The 18,167-nt window shown below is 38.9% G+C and overlaps 2 protein-coding genes across 2 annotated transcripts; one reads left to right on the plus strand and one right to left on the minus strand.

Annotated features, from left to right (window-relative positions):
* Window positions 1–7,967: 7,967 nt before the first annotated feature.
* Window positions 7,968–9,894, minus strand: LOC135631396 (probable galacturonosyltransferase-like 7). Its single transcript, XM_065139042.1, has one exon. The coding sequence runs from the start codon at window positions 9,375–9,377 to the stop codon at window positions 8,250–8,252; it is 1,128 nt and encodes a 375-aa protein (XP_064995114.1). The 5' UTR covers window positions 9,378–9,894; the 3' UTR covers window positions 7,968–8,249.
* A 5,907-nt stretch (window positions 9,895–15,801) lies between these two features.
* On the plus strand, window positions 15,802–17,719 carry LOC135631187 (putative pectinesterase/pectinesterase inhibitor 28). Its single transcript, XM_065138654.1, has 2 exons — window positions 15,802–16,777; window positions 16,890–17,719. The coding sequence occupies exons 1-2, from the start codon at window positions 15,817–15,819 to the stop codon at window positions 17,597–17,599; spliced, it is 1,671 nt and encodes a 556-aa protein (XP_064994726.1). The 5' UTR covers window positions 15,802–15,816; the 3' UTR covers window positions 17,600–17,719.
* Window positions 17,720–18,167: the final 448 nt, after the last annotated feature.

The following is an 18,167-nucleotide window of genomic DNA, read 5'->3' on the forward strand; positions in this document are numbered from 1 at the left end:
GGATTCTCGATTTGATTCAATCAGATCAATTCTTTTGATTCAAATTAGATTGATTATGAGTCAGGTTGATTATGAGTCAGAGTCGTGTTAGATCTTCCTCTTAAAAGGTAAGGTTTATATTTACGAGCTATAACAATTGAGTATAACCCTATTATAAGTTATCTTGGTGAAGAACTCTTTCTTTGATGATTGCACTTGGTTGTAGGTAGTAAACTCATCTCCCCTCCATTTGTGTCTTTTTCTCATCGACTTCGACTCCTTTCTCTTTGACTTTATCGGTGCTCGATTTCCCTTCGGCAAGATGCTCGATGAATCATTTCTTTAACTGTAAGCCTCTGCCCTAACATTTTACTCTATAATACCTAACTATTATTTTGTAATACCTAATTATTTAAGTGATTTAGAGTTACCGATCAATTTAATTTAGGATTAGATCAATTGACTTTTTGGATCTCTATCTGGTACTACCAAACAAGCGGTGGCACTACTTATACTCAATGCCTTGCTAACCAAAGGTAATGGTACCACCCTAGATTAGGTGATAGTACTATCTAGAATTATTAAATTATTTTTTAAAAATTTATTTCAAAAATTATCTAAAAATAAAAATAAATTAACAAAATAATACTAAACATATTAGAATTATACTATAATTGTTATAGAAAAGTTTCAATAGATTTAGAGTGTAATTACTAGAATTATATTCGCTTTACACTCACATTACATTGATAATATATTTAATATAGAAATCACATATTTCAATAATTAATGGTCCAAATTCAAAAAAAATAGAAAAAATGATACTAGACATGTAAGAATAGTTTTTGATAAGTTTGGGTATAATTCTCCTATTTCCTACCTCATTGGTGACGATGATCGTGACCACTATGATGACCTCCTATGACGTTGTCACCATCGTGGTTCAATAGGCCTCCTTTCCTCTTCTCTCCGATGACACTCATCTATTACAGCTTTAGATGATTAGGTTTCACGGTCATGGTGACAACGACAAAGACCACGACAATTGCAACCACCACCGACAAGAAGGATGGCAACGCCATCTTATTGAATTAATCTAGTCTGATTTACGTCGAACAAGTGGGTTCAACCTAAAACAACTATAGTCAACTAAGATCGATGTACATTGATTATTATTTTTATTTTATAGAGGATTATAGTATAGAAAAGAAAAGATACCTCTCAATAAAAATAAAATATAAAGGCATCATCTAGTAAAACCTTATTATTGGATTTTTTTTAGTTAAATTATATTATATTATATTTTTTTCTATTTTATAAGATCAAATAAAAGTTGGCACAAGAGAATGTTACCGTGCCCATATCTTGTGTTTCATTAGGAATAAGATGAATGGATAGAATAGTAAATGTGATGTGACGGAGTGCTACATGCATGAGAGAGAGATTGAGACGGAAAAATTACAAGTAGCAATTGCATGTAGAAACAAATCTGATAAGTAAGAATTGTATATGTGCGTTTTAGATGATTATCTATCTAGATGTAGGGGAGAGAAAAAAGGAGGTTTTCACGATCCAATTTCCTTTTACTTGTTTACAACACGATTTGCAATTAGAAATTCTACATCCCAAATAATATCACAATGAAGATTTTTATTTGAACCTATTTGTATTATTTATAATCTTATTTTAATTTTTTAATATTTAAAAATTTCTCTATAAATATATGTAAACATCATTTTTCTTTCCTTTTTTCCTCGTTCTTCTCTTGGAACAACGAGCAATGCCCAGCGACAATTGACGGATGAGCAAAATGAGCAACCAAATAAGGTTTGATGATATCGAGCAAGGTTCTTATCCACTTATGTTAGATCATCGAGCGACGTAGGACGACATCAAGCAATGAGAAAGTGATGCACTTGGCAACTAGGGAGCGATAAGCAAATCTAAGGGATTATAAAAAATAATAATAATAAAATTAGTAACTGAGGGACTATAAATAATAAAATTATATTTTATTTTTTGTTTAGGGTTTGCCAATAGAAAAAGGCATTGCCTAAATTTCTATTGCAACATATATGAGTTTAGTTGTAAGTAGGCATATTGCAAGTGACCTGCTTAGAGATTATAGAACAACTAAGTACCAACTTAGAAATAACAAAACAACTATAAGTTAACTATTTGTTTCTGCCAATAGCATAAACCAATTTGCCTAAATCTTCTACTGATTTGATCGTCGGGATGAAATGATAGTGATAAAAAAAAAAATTGAGACAGAAATAGAACCATGGTTGTCAAAACCATTGGATCATTGGGTCGATTGGTTTGATTGCATGTATAGTTTATAATATATTAAATAATTTATATATATATATATATATATATTAAAAATAGTAAAACTAATTAAATAAAAAATAATGTAGAAAGTAATAAAAATGATAATATCAACCAATAACAAAATTGTCATGATAAAGAAAGTAACAAAATCTTTGTAGGAACTAAATTTATCGAATTTGAAATCAATTATTCAATGATAAAGAAGAAATACTTTATCTAATATAATTGTCATGACTTAAACAGCATATAATCTTAATCAAGATAGACACTTTTTAGTCATGAAAATGGTGTAGTCCTACCCCAGGAATCTCGATTTTGTTTTATAATCTGAATTTTTAAACTTTATTTTGTTTGTTGCAATATTTGTTTCATTTTTTTCCGTATTCATTTTGATCCTCAAATTCTTAAAATCCAAGTAATTAAGATTGAAGGCATCATTTTCATGATTAACTCTAATTTCATGAGTAAAGCTTATCATAATTTATTTCTCTTGTTAACTCTAATTTCATGATCAATATAAATATTCTCTTGAATAAATAATAAAAATTAAGTTAAGAGTATTTAAGTAATCTTTTGCTTATTACAAAACAATATCGATTTTGTATAACCTGATCGACAAGTTATCCAAAAACTCGATCGAGTCAATCAGTTAGTTCATACCCATTTTTCAACACATCTTATCCGATAAATGAATCAGACAGACTGTTGTGTTTAATAGTCTGATTTCTGATTTGTTCAGTTCGATTATCCGATTTGATCTGATAAGTGATGATTGTGATTAAATAAATAGAAGATCTCGTATAATGTACATTGCAATTGATGATGTGGATCAATTATTATTATTATTATGGCCTGCATCTTGCATTCTATATGGGCAGGAAATTAATATTGATGATAAGCAACTTCGTTAATGGGTAGCTCAACACCTACCCATTTAAAATTGATATTGCTTGATCAAATAAATCTTGTTTTCGAGAACCCATTATTGTAAGCCCAACAATCATTTTATATAATTTGTTTATTAATTGAAATTTTAGATGCCGTTGATACCTTTTAAATATTTATTGTAAAAACTTTACAAGTAAATTAGTTTTTCATCTATCATTTCAACTCAAACTACCAACAAGAGTTTTTAACTTGAGTTTTTTCAGATATAATATAATATATATATATATATATATATATATATTTAAAAGATAACAATATGATTAAGTTTATTATCATAAACTCTTGATATTAATTTTATAATTAACGTGGGCTTAATTTCATAAATCTTATCATCTAATTAGACCAAGATTTCTGTTTAATTCAATTAAATTAAACTAGTTCATTTCAAATATATATTTTAAAAATTGCTTAAAATTATAAATTGATTAACCGAATTGGATTAATCATTTTCGGATCCATTTGGTTAGGTGAATCTAAATCAATTTCAGTTTAGACTATCTTACTTTAATCTAAATCAATTTTGATTGGGACTGACTATCTTACTTTAATCAAATCAAATAATAAAAATAATAATTTGATTGAGTTCGACCCTTACCGGTTTGGTTTGAATCGGTTTGAACACCCATATTATTAACTGATTCAATTCACTCATTAAATATTTTAAACTTCAAAAAAAAATAAATATAATTGACTCTTTAAAAATTTAGTATAGAAATCCAGAACTTTAAAGATCATTCAAAGTCCTTTTCATGTTTTATAAGATGCACAAGAAAGGAAATATATTATATTTATTATTATCTCGTCCCCGCTCCTCTTGTCACCATCCACTTTCTTTATATTATAAAAATTATTTATTTATTTTATATTTTAATATAATGTATAATAATATTGGACGATTTGCCAAGAAAAATCTAAGTTTTGGTTTTTGCTTGATATTATCCATGATTTCTATATTTGTGAAAGCGAGCTCATTCCCGTGATAAAAATATATAAAAAAAATATTTTCAAACCATGATTTCCTATCAAAATCTAATTTGGGTGAAATTTATAGTGTTTTTAACTAATATTATTTTTCGATAGAGTATAATATTTTTAATTTGTACTACTTTTGAATAGAGTTATAGTATTTGTAAAAACATTAATTATTTTTTATTATTTTTATTTTTATAACGAAAATTTATGATAATTTAAACTAATTAAGAATGAGTAGGATTATAGGATTTTTAATTCAGCAATAAAAAGAACACTATATATATATATATATATATATATATATATATATATAGCGTGCAGAAAATGACAGTGTGGTACTGCAACACCAGGTTAGATTTCTTTTCTCAAGATTCCCTCTGCTTTCTTTTCTCCTCATGTTTCAGGCTGTTGGTGATCGTAATGGGGGATGAGTCGTCCAGCATTTTTGTCACCGGCTCTGCCTCGATCTGAGGGAGGAGGAACTTTAGATTCTATAAAGCAAAATGTACCGCAGCGACGACGGCTTCATATCTTACATATTATTATCTATATTATTAGCATATCTTACATATTATTATCTATATTATTAGAATATGGGACATCAAACTATTTAGCTTCTTCAAAAAATAATTATATATATATATATATATACATTCTGCCTATCCCATTTATGACATTAGACAAAGTGTACTAATCTGAGGAGGGTTTTTAACGAAAATAAAATTCACCATAATTTAGGCTAGTCTTCTTCTTACTAGTCTCGAAATAATATAAATAATTTAGTCCTTGTCGTTCTTAAGGAAAATAATCCTTAAGATTAAGGCTAGTCTTCTTCTTACTAGCTTCAAGTACTGGTTGAAGTAGTAAAAAAAAATAACCCTTCTTTTTATTTTACTCGTAGGTACAACCTCTGTAAATTTGATTAAGCTTTTTTATAGAATCACATTTAAACTGATTTGTAAGAATATTTTGGTCCCTGAAGAACATTTTGAGCCTATGTATAGCAGTAAAAGTTGGATAGTATTTTGCACATCTCTCTGTCTCTCTAATTTTCTGACCCTTTTTCCTCTACTTCTTGAGTGTCGTTATAATTGGGTGTCTGCGCCTGATACTGTCCTCTCTTGTGCATCAATAATATATATGGCAGCAGAGAGAGTGAAGGGTGATTGATTTAACTAAAGCAAGAAAGCCTCCTCCTTTCCATCAAAGTTATTCTGATAAGCTCAGGCAAGGATGGCTTATCTGTGGCTATTATTAACATATGTTGAAGAGAGCAGAGAGAAGCCAATGCAAAGATTACACAAAGAAGACAACAACAAGTGAGCATTAAAGCTCTCGATCCTTACATCAGTTAACAAATAAGGGTCCACTCCACCGTGGGTGGAACCTACATGAAATCATGGGTCAATGACTTCGTCTAATGCCCTTAGGAGTTGCTTTGCTGCAAAGGTTTCATAGAGAATGGGTCACAAATCAAGCATAAATTTTTATTTTTTTTGAATCAAAAAAATTTGTGGAACAGAATAGAATAGAATAATGCCAAATAACAAAAGCACAGATCCTCATTCACTTCAGATTTGAGCTGCAGATAGAGTCATTTTCCAAGTATACTTATTTTTAACCCAATGCACTTATGATCAAATTTTATCTACAACTCATGGAAGTTCTCACTGACATCAATTAATGCCATTTGTTGCCAGACTAGCATATTTAATACAATTTTCGCAACATTATAACTTGTAAATTATCTCTGAAAATTCTTTCCAAGTAACATTAAGCATCATATTAAATGGTTACCTTACCTTAGACAGGAAAATTACAAAGGGATCCGTAAAATAATGACACTGAAAATGAAAAGGAACTAAAATTTGAGACTCCAAGTGATAAATTGGCTATAAACATGTAAAGGGATCAAATAAATTAATCTGTGTGTGTGTGTGTGTGTGTGTGTGTGTGTGTGTTTGAGAGTGAAGCGTGAAAAAAAGGCATTACCAATACCAAATTGGCTATAAACTTTAGATTCAGAATACATTTCAACTTTTTTCTTAATGCAAAAAGGCATTACCAATACAAAATTGTAGTACGTTAAAGAGCTTGAAGAATGAATTAAGTGAGAAATTTATGCGGTATGAAATGTGACCTTCCACCTCTTGGAAATAACTCACACTGCAATAAGCACATCAGGACAGAGAAGCAATCCGAGTTAGGGAAGTAGGAAGTCCCCCGCCTTATCTCTCTTCCATAGCGGACATCACTGCATTCAGTGCTCGAGTTGGAATGGCAAGCAATAGAAAGATTTGAACCAAAAAGATTTGAAGTGGACGGGAGACAATTAAATTCCTGAAGTGTTAGTCGATGCAGACACAGCAGCAGCAGCAGCAGCAGTGGTGTGAGGAGGATCACGACCTCCTTAAAGAAGAAGCAAGTGCGCAGGTGTGCAGCAGCAGTGGTGTGAGGAGTTCCTCAGAAAAGTTTGGGGAAGGTGGATGCTACAAAGTTTTTTTTTTTTTTTTTTTTGTCTTTATTTTTTATTTCCGTCTTCAAGGAGTGATTTGTCAACAGATCTAAAGATCAATTAGAAGTGGAGATTGTTTGTTTTTGTTTTTTTAAAGTGACACAACAGGAGGGATTTGAGTAAAAAAACTGCTTCTGATGCCATCCATAGACCCACCACAATAATTCATAATGTTTTTAACAAAGACACCTCTCTCATCAGCATCACCGTTCAAATCCATGGAGTCCAAATTTTGTGGTGACTTGAAAACTGGACCACCAGAATAGGAACAAGGGAGTCTACCAGCCTACAATGAAGGAATATACGGTCACTTGCGAGCTACCATGTCGATTCCGGAGACTTCCCTCCCGAGCCATGATCCAAGTCTACAATCTTTAATACTACAAGTCGAGCAATAATATGCACAGCAATCACCACCCCACCAAAGCACGATGCTACTTGCTGAGTTTGAAAGGTGTCCAGCCCTTCACTTCGATGGGTGGGGAGAGAGAGAGAGAGAGCAGCAGCAGCAGCAGCAGATGGGAGCCAGGGAAATGGGCTTCGAAAAGCGCATGACAGTGCGTGTTCCCTTACTTTTGTTGCAATGATGGAAGATCGCAACGGATAGAAGAAAAAGAAAACGATACAAAAGTATCAGCCAACGGAGCCGTCGCCGTCGCCATCGCCATCGCCAAAATCTACCGCCAGAAGATACAAGTGACTGTGGCTTTGTGATGTCTATCTATATCTCCCTTCCATTTTCATAAACATTACTTACTAGATGGATACCTCTCATTCGAAGTGGCGCAGTGCATGAGCCAATCAAAATGAGAGAATGAGAGAGAGAGAGAGAGAGAGAGAGAGAGAGAGAGAGAGAGAGAGCGAGCGAGGGAACACTCGGCCAAACAAGAGGCAATTTGAGAAAGGTTCTTCACAGGTGTTCTGCCGCCCACGAACGTTGAGCCACGCCTCCAAGCCCCTCCCACAGGTGGTGTTCTTCGACGCCCACTGTTATTTAATTGGAGAAGAAGAACAAACTAACTTTGGCCACATTGGGCGAATCAAACAATTTAAAGCTGCGGTCCTAAAGCCCAGAAACCACTTCTTCCTCACCTCACCGGTTTTCTAGTATCAACAACAGATGTGCACGCATTGGATTTGAATCGATCAACCAAAAGGAAAAGGTAAATGTCAATTGAATAATGAGGTGGCTGTTGAACTTGAGATACTAAGCGGCACGAAATCAGTAATCTTTTTCTCTTTTATTCATTGAGGCAGCATCAATAGAATCAAAATTACAATAGCCTCGTAGCGAAAGAGTGGGCGGAGCAAAAGAACAATAAGAACTGACTAATGCAGATTAAACCCGTAAAAGAATTATAAACCCTGAAAATTTGTAGAGGGGAAGCAGAAAATACTACCAACTGCGGAAATAGATAGCCGAGCTGATTATAGTATCACATTGGAGGTTATGTTGAAGCGGCCGAGGAAAGGATTTAACGCGGCGGCAGCGGCTGGGTTGTCAGGCGACAGCGGGCTCGTAGAGGTCGTAGGGCGCCCAGAGGTGATCCAGCGGGCACGGCCGGTTCGAGTCGAGACGCACCCATGGCTTGCCGCTGCCGCTCCAATGGAGGAGGCTCACCGGCCCCCGGTGGAGGTCCCGGCAGCTGCCGCGGACGTTGTCCCCACCGAGCCCATGCTGATTCCACCTGTGATCGATCGGCGCCACGTGCCCCGCGAACACTAGCAGGAAGGGCGGCAGTGATCCCAGCTCGTAGATCCGGCCGGCGCCGCCAGTTGCTGCGCCGCTCTTCTGCACCTTCATCCACCGCTCGATCCGTCGTGTGTACCCGGAGCGCCGCCACCGGACCAGATCGAGCACCATTACACCCGTGTTGAAGTAGCACGGCCGACGGCCGGCGAACGTGGCCGCTAGGCGCTGGTCGGACCAGAAGCGGGCCGTGAAGTACTTGGTGAAGTTGGCGTGGCAGTACTCTGGCGCGCCCACGGGGCGCGACCCCAGCCCCGTCCGCCAGAGCTTGCCGATGTCGTCGACGACCACCAGGTCGGAGTCGAGGTAGATTACCCGGCTCACGCACCGCTCGAGGATCTCCGCCAAGTAGTTGCGCGCGTAGTTGAGTGGCTGCTCCAGGGCCTGCCGCACCGACGTCGAGATCATTCCCCGCACGCGGTCCGGGTCGAAGTAGTATGCTTTGAGGCGGAGCCCTGGTAAGGAGGACCGCACAACCGGCTCCAGCCCTGGCTCCGAAAGCAGCAAGTGGAAGAAGACGCTCTCGGGGCAACGGGCATGGGTGAGCACCGAGTGAACCGCCGCGATCGAGCCGCGCAGGTATTCCTCGTCGAGCGTGATGGCGATGTGCACAAGCGACGGGTCGCAGACACAGGTTCCGTTCGCCGATGGCGGCTCGCACTCAGCGGCATTGTGGAATATCGGAGCCCTCCGGAATCGGGAGCCGTCAGCGACGCCGGAGACGGCGGCAATATGGTGATCGTAGCCGCCGTTAGAGATGCCGAGGTAATGAGACGACCGGATGGCCTCGGCGGGTGGGAAAGATTGGAGGGACGGGGAGAGGACGACCATGATCATGGCAGCGGAACAGAAGCCGGAGAGGCGGACGACCCACAGCATAGTTCCGGCAACCCAGCGGCGGCCGCCTCCGCCGCCACCGTAGCAGCCCTTCCGCTTCCGGCGCCTCCGGATCTTGAAACCAGAGAGATCGGCGAGGTGGGCGATGACGGACACCAGGAGGAAGGCGAGGGTTCTCCTGATCCCCGCCAGAGCGAAGGAGTCGGTAGTACCACCTTGCTCGACCGAAATCAAGGAATCGAACGAGGTTTAGGGCCTCAATGCCCGGATCCCTTGGGCTCGAAGCGATCGCCCGAGGCGAAAGCCCTTCGGAACCCTAAAAGCGAGCGGGAATCCATGGACGACGAGGAGACGGAAGGAAGCGCTGCGGTAAGCTGACTCGCGGTACACTCCTCCGCCATCTCCCCTCAGTCTGCATCGTGTTTTATTTATTTATTTATTTTTTCTTTTTATTGTTTTCTTCTTTCTGGAGGTGGCAGCGAAGTGCCAGCGGCAGAGCAGAGAGATAAGACGAGGTAGAAGTAGAGGTGGAGAAAAAGCGATCCTCCAAAACCATGGAAGAAATCCACTGGTTTATAATCGTGCTTTCTTCCGCACCATTACTTGTATGCGCGCAGAGGGAAAGGGCTTCCTTCATCAAGCGCCCACCCCCCTCCCGATGCCATTTAATATCGTTCCCGTGATTCATATTAGTAACTTAACAGGTGCAACTAATGGTCTTTATTTATTGACCGTATGGGAATTAACTCGTTTGGTAGTCCCGGGGAGCACCGGCGAGGCGCAGATGGTCCACTGACAGCGACGAATCAGGACCGTCCACATAACTTTCAGGGGGGGGGGGGGGGGGGGGGGTAATACGGTCAATGCAGAATATGGATAGTCTCATCCTGTGTCGTTTGCCACGTTAATTCTATTTTCCCCGACAAGAAATCCACGTTGGGGGGTCGAATGACGAGAACACCCCTCGAGGCTGGACGACGTGGCATACATAAACTCGCGCGCATTCCTCCAATTCCAGCGCCGGGGAGACGGATGGATGCGCGGGGACGCACGCGATGGTGGAGCCACGGAGGCCGAGTGGGCTTCGTGATTCGTGCGAGGCGATCGCCAGAGTTCCGTGCGCCAGGCTGGGGCGCACTTGGGGCCGTCCCTCGGCGGGGACGCGGCCCTTCGTCCCTCTTGAGCCGATCCGTTACATGCCTCGAATCTCGATCGCTCTTACAATTCGTACGATTACCTGCCACGACGCCGCACTTGTTCCTCACACGCTCATGTGTCCCTTCTTCGTGCAAATCGACAAGGTACCGGATCCAATCCTTGAGCTCGGCAGCCGAGCTGTCACGAGTGGGGGGAGCAATAAAGTGGCAAAAGAGAGTGCGTGAGAGTTACGTGAACGCCGGTGCCGGGCGAGTGCCCCGCCGAGTCGACCGACGTTAGCTTCCCGTGGACGGCGTTTGGTGGGCCTCCAATCGGGAGCATTTTATGACCACCGTTACGGGGAAAAGAACAATGAAACAGCACAAATGAAATTGGTAAAAGGATCTAAACGTGTGGTTGGATGAAAGCGTTTCCCAAGGGAATGAAATAGCAATTCCTTTGTAGTTAGTAGACGATCTTCGAGTTGGTTTGCTTCTCTGCTGGGAGACAATGATGGCATCGGAGGTGCAGAGAACGTGACACGCGACTTGTAATCCTTGATAGGATTGCTTTCGAGTACGGCAATTCTCTCCACTTTCTAAGACCATCATGCGTACCTTTAGTTTTCGCAATAGAGACGATTGATTCTTACTGGAATAGACAAGCTAATTCATCATGGGCACATGCAACGCATGTGCGAGTCAAGCAAGCAAGTTGGTCAGCTACGGGATGGAATGATGGGGTTTCTAAGCTTAAGATAGAATTGATTTGCATGTGGAGGCGGCTCATGACGAATGGTTTATTCCATTTCCTACAATTAAATTAATGGATGAAGTCAATTCGACATGCAGACATGGAATACAATGATACAGATTCTGAATCACCAGTCAGTAATCCATCGTAGACCTTGGAACATGAGATCCAATAAAATAATAATAATAATAATAATAATAATAATAATAATAATAATAATAATAATAATAATGATAATAATAATAATAATATCAATATGGTAACACATCGTCTTTTTGATCTCAACAAAACTGGCTATCCAATACCAAGAGATTCTTTGTATATAATTTGGCTAAAAAAAGTCAGTCAAAATAATGAATGCTATTATAATCACTCTAATATACCCAATGTATTAGATCAATTGTGACTCGATATGCATATTAGCTCAGTCAATCAAATCCAGAAAAATATTTCTTATTTCAAAGATATTTTTTTCGGGAGTTGAGATGGTTGACTTCTTTTCTTAGTTCTTATTTCGAATCTCAAGTAAATGCATCGAATATACTCTCCATGTTGATTTTATAGGTGATGTTTGTGACATAAAAAGACTCATTTCGAGAAATTTATCCTAAAGGATTAATGCAAGGTTCGGTTCATAAAATTGGATCAAATTGACTTAAACCAAAATAAATAGTAGCAGAACAAACTCTATGCTTATTTCTGAAACCAATCTTAATGTATCGGTAAGATTACTTGCTAAAAAGGCACGAGTCATTGGAATAATTTGAAGCCTAATACACGAAAATTATTATTATTTTAATCCATCTCCTAATAGCCAATCGCACAATAAACTCCCACTTAAATATCTATTGTGTTACCTATTACGAACACTATGTGACGTGTCACCTACTCCGTGCTATTTGATAATAAAAAAATTCAGGATTTTAATTTAATTTTATCATTTATTATTTTTTAGGATGGACCCGAATTTACTCTTCTAAATTGCTCTAACTTGGTTTTACAAAACTTAATATTTGAACATTGTCCATACGTACTATATATATATATATATATATATATATATATATATATATATATATATATATATATATATATATATATATATATATATATATTTGTGACAATTTATCCATAAAAGTTCAACTAGTATTTTTTTTATCGAATAACACTCAGAAGCGTCCTATTCTTTTTTATCCATAAAAATTTATGTAAATTTATCTTGAAGCATATCTTTTTTTGGTAAATGAATAAATATATCTTTATCTTTTAGGTATATTATGTGACCTATATCTAGTCAAATCGAATCGAACTAATCGAGTTCAATATATTTTTTTTATTGTCTTGCCTCTCTCGTTCGTTGCCCTTCTATCGCCCGTTTGCCACTGCCCATCTATTATCATCTCTTTTTATCTCTTTTTTCTTTTATCTTGTTGTAAGAGAAGAAAGATGAGTAAAACTAAGATAAGAAGGCTGAAGAGGAAAAAGGAAAAGACAGGAGAGAAGTTCCTTGGTTGATCTGAACTAGGGTTGACTTGAATCAAATCACTAATTCGAATCGGTTGTCTAACTAGGGATTCGTAAATTAAAAAATCAAGTAACCCTAGTTAAATTCTCAATATAAAGGTGCCATGGGGTGAAAACAAATTAATAGAATTTTTAATAATTTATTCTTTTTTTTATTTTTTTAGTTGCTATGATATAAATGGAAGTCACAACAATATTATAAATTCTAGTCGTGATTATTCGAAAAAACTGAGATCGTAATTCACGACTCGCACAAAGAATGATGAATAAGAGAGTCAATAGTGGAGAAAGACAATAATATTTATGATTGATTCTTTTGGAATAAGAGAGACAATATTAGTACGAGAAAATAAAAGTTGTGATTAGTATGTGATAAAATAAAATAGTACAATAAGATCATTGAGAATTTAGTCTTTGATAAAAAAAAAAAGACTGATTGAGCTGCTCATTCAGCATGTTTAAATGTAACATCCAATGCTGATATTGAAATATATCAAGTTACTTCTCCATCAATATCAACACTTTTGCTCAATGTCTTTCCTCTATGCTTAATGAAGCTTTGCACGAATAAACTCATCACCCCTTTTAACTTGAATAAACTCAAGATATATCAGTATTATATGTATCATCGGTGGAAATGACACGCTAAAATTATTTTTAAATGAATGACAAGTTTTTAATTTGAATAGACATGTCCTTTCAAACGAATAGGCAATCTTTCACTACGACTTTTTATCCGAATAAACATATGACCATTACCCAAACGGACATGTGTTTTCACCCTTATAAGTCTTATGGAAAACTAAAATTTATTTTTTGTTTGCATTCATTTAACGTAAATAAAAAAAGAGAATACTAAATCTGACGAGATTCTTGATCGAAGATGATAAGAATGATAGACAAAAATTGGCAGTGAAAGCATAGTGATTTTTTGTACAAAAATTATATCATCAATAACTTGGACAATGCATTATATAACATATATAACCCAATAAGTTTTACAAAGGAATTATGGGAGTTCCTCGATAATATATATATTATATATATAAATTAAAAGATGTTGGATCAAAAAAATTTATAGTTGGTAAATTTTTTTATTATTTCAAAATGATTTGATTCTAAGACAAGTGAGTTTTATTTCAAGTTTTTGCAATTACTAAAAGATTATCGCAAAGACTTCAAAAATTATTTTGAAGCATAAGAGAAAGGAAATGAGACATGAAGATTTCATTGTCAAATTGAGGATATAGGAAGATAATATAATTTCGAAAAAGAAAATATATGAAGCCACCAATAGAGTATGGCAGGATGGCCTTAGATGAGCAAAAAGAGAAAGTATTCAGGTGATAATCTTATTTGCCACAGACAAGAATAGCAAGTCAAGGATTATCAACAAAAGAGATAATTCAAGAAAGATCAAATGCAGCTGATCGAAAAAGATAGGTTGTCAAAAGATGTGTCTGATTTAATACTTTCTACTATATATATATATATATATATATATATATATATATATATATATATATATATATATGTTTGTTTATTTATTTATATATTTAAGAATGAGGATGGCCTCGATATCAAAGACCTTCATTCATTCAAATCTGTTCAATAGTATTCTGCAACAGTTGAGGAATTTTGATCACATACAAATCATCCGAGTGAAAAAGAGGCCCTTTTTTTATTTTTTTTATTGAAGATGGACTGCTTCTGTTTTTTGTGGCAAGGAAACATGCCAAATCAACTTTGTCATATACTCTCCTTTGATAATGAGGGATCTTTTTTACGTTCCAAACTGGTTTAAACTTATAAATTTTAATTTTCGAAAAAAAAAAAGAAAGTTACTATCCCAGAATGCTTGGGAAAACAATAATGTTGTCTTGCTAACTACGTTTCCATTTCATTCGGTCCTTAACATCACAGCAATGACCAATTAATTCTTCGTCAACACAATCCACTCGGACAATCAACATCAAACGCCATGCATGGTTCTGGACTGCTGATGGAAGAACTGCATCCTAAATGAGCCGACGCTAAAATTTCTGGAAAGAAAGCAAGAACGTCATGTGCTCATTTGGATCCGAGTCTATGAAATATAAAACCATGTGAGCTAGCAAATGATCATCCAAGATTGGTTTGTAGCTCTGCACACGTGAGAAGATAAAAGTTGTGTGTAGAGGTGAAACATATCAAGTGTTGTGCTATTTTTCATGGTATTACTCATACATGAGAAACAATGGTGATCTTATTTCTTAATACAAGGGCCAAGTATATAATAATCATCGTATCCCACACGTATGCTACCATCTCTTTATTCTTCTTCTTCTTCTTCTTCTTCTTATATATCTCACAGAAATAAATGTGCAAAGGACTACCAAATGATTCTTCGGTAGCAACAGCTTCGGTAAATGAATGATAATTAATCTGAGAATGCACTCGGTTTGGTTTGCAATAGTGAATGAAGAAACCGGCAGGCAAACCTCGAAGCTCCTTTCCTCCTCATCAAACCAAATCATTTATACCTTCCCTGAAAGATTCTCGTCATGCATGCGTGTTAAACGAACACAATCCGATGATGTATATCTTTAAAGATACGACGAACCAACTCCGACATTGCAGCCTTGGGAGGCTTATTGTTGACCGAGTAATAATAATAATAATAATAATAATAATTTTGTTTTTGTGCGTAGCATTATGTGTAGCATTTTTTTGCCGATATCTTAGCCAAAGCCTCCTCCGATCCTCCGATCCTCCGATCGACGCGGCCGAACCGCACGCCTCCAACGTCCCCTTCCTACGTCGACCGACCACTTGTTCCGTCTTCATGGTCTTTCTCTCTCCCTCGCTGCACATCCTCTGTATATAAATGAGCCCATTCCATTGCATCCTTCATCGCTCGCTCGGGGTCATCCTCTTCCCTTTAGGGTAACCCCACCGCTTCCCCGCCCCTTCCATGCAACAATAAGCCTCCAGTCCGTGGGGCACTGCAACACCTCTGGCAGATCTGTAAGAGACTTAGCTCTCCTTATACTAGGAATAAAGGCCGAAGCTTGGTAGCCACCTAGCCATGGGGAACAACAAGGTCGCTGTTCTCAGTATCTCCGCCATCGTCCTCGTGGCCGTCGTCGCCACGGTGGCGGTCACCGTTTCTAACCGCCGCTCCCAATCCGCTGACCCTCAGCTCTCAACCTCCGTGAAGAATGTCCAAGATTTCTGCCGGCCGACGGACTACAAGGAAACCTGCGAGAACACGCTGTCGTCCGTGGCGGGTCCCGACGCCGACCCCAAGGAGCTCCTCAATTTGGCCTTCAACATCACCGTCAAACACATCAACGACGCCATCGATCACTCCACGGTGCTGTCGGAGGCTGCCAAGGACCCCAGCACCTCGGAGGCCCTCGAGAATTGCCGTGAGCTTCTCGACTATGCCATCGATGACCTCAGACGGTCGGTTGACCGGCTCGGCGACTTCTCCGTCGCCAACCTCGATAAGTTCCTCGACGACCTCAAGATATGGCTCAGCGCCACCATCACCTACCAGGAGACGTGCGTCGATGGCTTCGAGGGCACCACCACCAACGCTGGAGAGTCCATGCGGAAGATGCTCAACAGCTCCTCCGAGCTGACCAGCAACATTTTGGCCATCGTCAACAACTTCGACGATACCTTGTCCTCGCTCAATCTCCCAATCAACCGCAAGCTCCTCGCCGAGGGATACCCGTCGTACGTCACCCCCGGCAAGAGAAGGCTGCTCGCGACCAGCACGGCGGATCTGAAACCCAACGTCGTAGTAGCTCAGGATGGCAGCGGCGACGTCAAGACCATTGGCGAGGCCATCTCCCGCGTCCCAAATAAGGGCGCCGATATCTTCATCATTCACATCAAGGAAGGAGAGTACAAGGAGAAAGTACACGTCAACAAGAGCGCCACCAACGTGATGTTGATCGGCGATGGGCCAACCAAGACTAAGATCACCGGCAGCCTCAACTACGTAGATGGCACCCGGACCTTCGACACCGCCACTGTTGGTGAGCGCACCACCATTTCCATGTCCATGTTCTGGGCTAATTACAAACGCCACGTGCCATTTGGCCCATTTACTGATGTCTCTAATTCAAAATTGATGGCCTATGAACGCAGCCGTCGTCGGAGATGGATTCGTCGCCAAGGACCTCTGGATCGAGAATTCTGCTGGCGCCGAAAAGCATCAGGCGGTAGCCCTCCGGGTACAGTCCGACATGTCCGTCTTCTACAACTGCCGGATCGACGGGTATCAGGACACGCTCTACGTTCACACCCACCGCCAGTTCTACCGCGACTGCACCATCTCCGGCACCATCGACTTCATCTTCGGGGACTCCGCCTCCATCTTCCAGAACTGCCTGATTCTGGCAAGGAAGCCGCTCGACAACCAGCAGAACATCGTGACGGCGCAGGGACGCAAGATGCGGCAGCAGGCCTCCGCCATCATCCTCCACAACTGCACCATCAGCGCCGACCCCGCCTACTACGACTTCCGCACCAAGCTGCCCACCTTCCTCGGCCGGCCATGGAAGATGTACTCGAGGACCTTCATATTGCAGTCCCAGATCGACGACCTGATCCACCCCGACGGGTGGCTGCCCTGGTTCGGTGACTTCGGGCTCAACACGTGCTTCTACACCGAGGTCGACAACCGTGGACCCGGCGCCGACAAGAGCAAGAGGGTGACGTGGAAGGGGGTGAAGAACATCGACTACGCTCACGCGAAGAAGTTCAGCGTCCAGCAGTTCCTCCACGGTGGCAAATGGCTGCCCAGGACCGGCGTCCCCTTCACTGCCGAGCTGCTGCCGGAAGGATCCCTGAAGTAATCAACCAAGCTCTTGGAACCGGAATAGCTAAATCTCATCATGATTCAAAGGAGGTTTTGCCCTTCTGTAGTTGCCTTTGCATGGATGTACTGTTAAAGAAGACGATGCTCTTCTGGTGAACTAAGTGCCTCTATTTTTTACTATGGATGAACAACATCGGCATTCATTTCGCTTCCCACAATATATATATATATATATATATATATATACATATATATACATATACATATACATATACATATACATATACATATACATATATATACATATACATATACATATACATATATATATATATGTATATGTATATATATATATAAATAAATAAATAAATAAATATATATATATATATATATATATATATATATATATATATATATATATATATATATATATATATATATATATATATATATATATATATATATATATATATATATATATATATATATAAAATTCAGATACGAGAATTGCTTCTATAATTCAGATAGCTTGATCGATTGGATACAAACTAGGTTCAACAATAATCGTTCCGACGATCAACATGTTATTTTACCTTGAATGATAT

Source organism: Musa acuminata, chromosome BXJ3-2 (assembly GCF_036884655.1).
Source record: "Musa acuminata AAA Group cultivar baxijiao chromosome BXJ3-2, Cavendish_Baxijiao_AAA, whole genome shotgun sequence".
NCBI lineage: Eukaryota > Viridiplantae > Streptophyta > Magnoliopsida > Zingiberales > Musaceae > Musa > Musa acuminata.

Excerpts from the sequence above, each read along its gene's own strand:
- LOC135631396 (XM_065139042.1), bottom strand. The coding sequence starts at position 9,377 with ATGCTGTGGGTCGTCCGCCTCTCCGGCTTCTGTTCCGCTGCCATGATC.
- LOC135631187 (XM_065138654.1), top strand. The coding sequence starts at position 15,817 with ATGGGGAACAACAAGGTCGCTGTTCTCAGTATCTCCGCCATCGTCCTC. Across the intron at positions 16,778-16,889 it reads CTTCGACACCGCCACTGTTG|CCGTCGTCGGAGATGGATTC; the intron begins GTGAGCGCACCA and ends CTATGAACGCAG.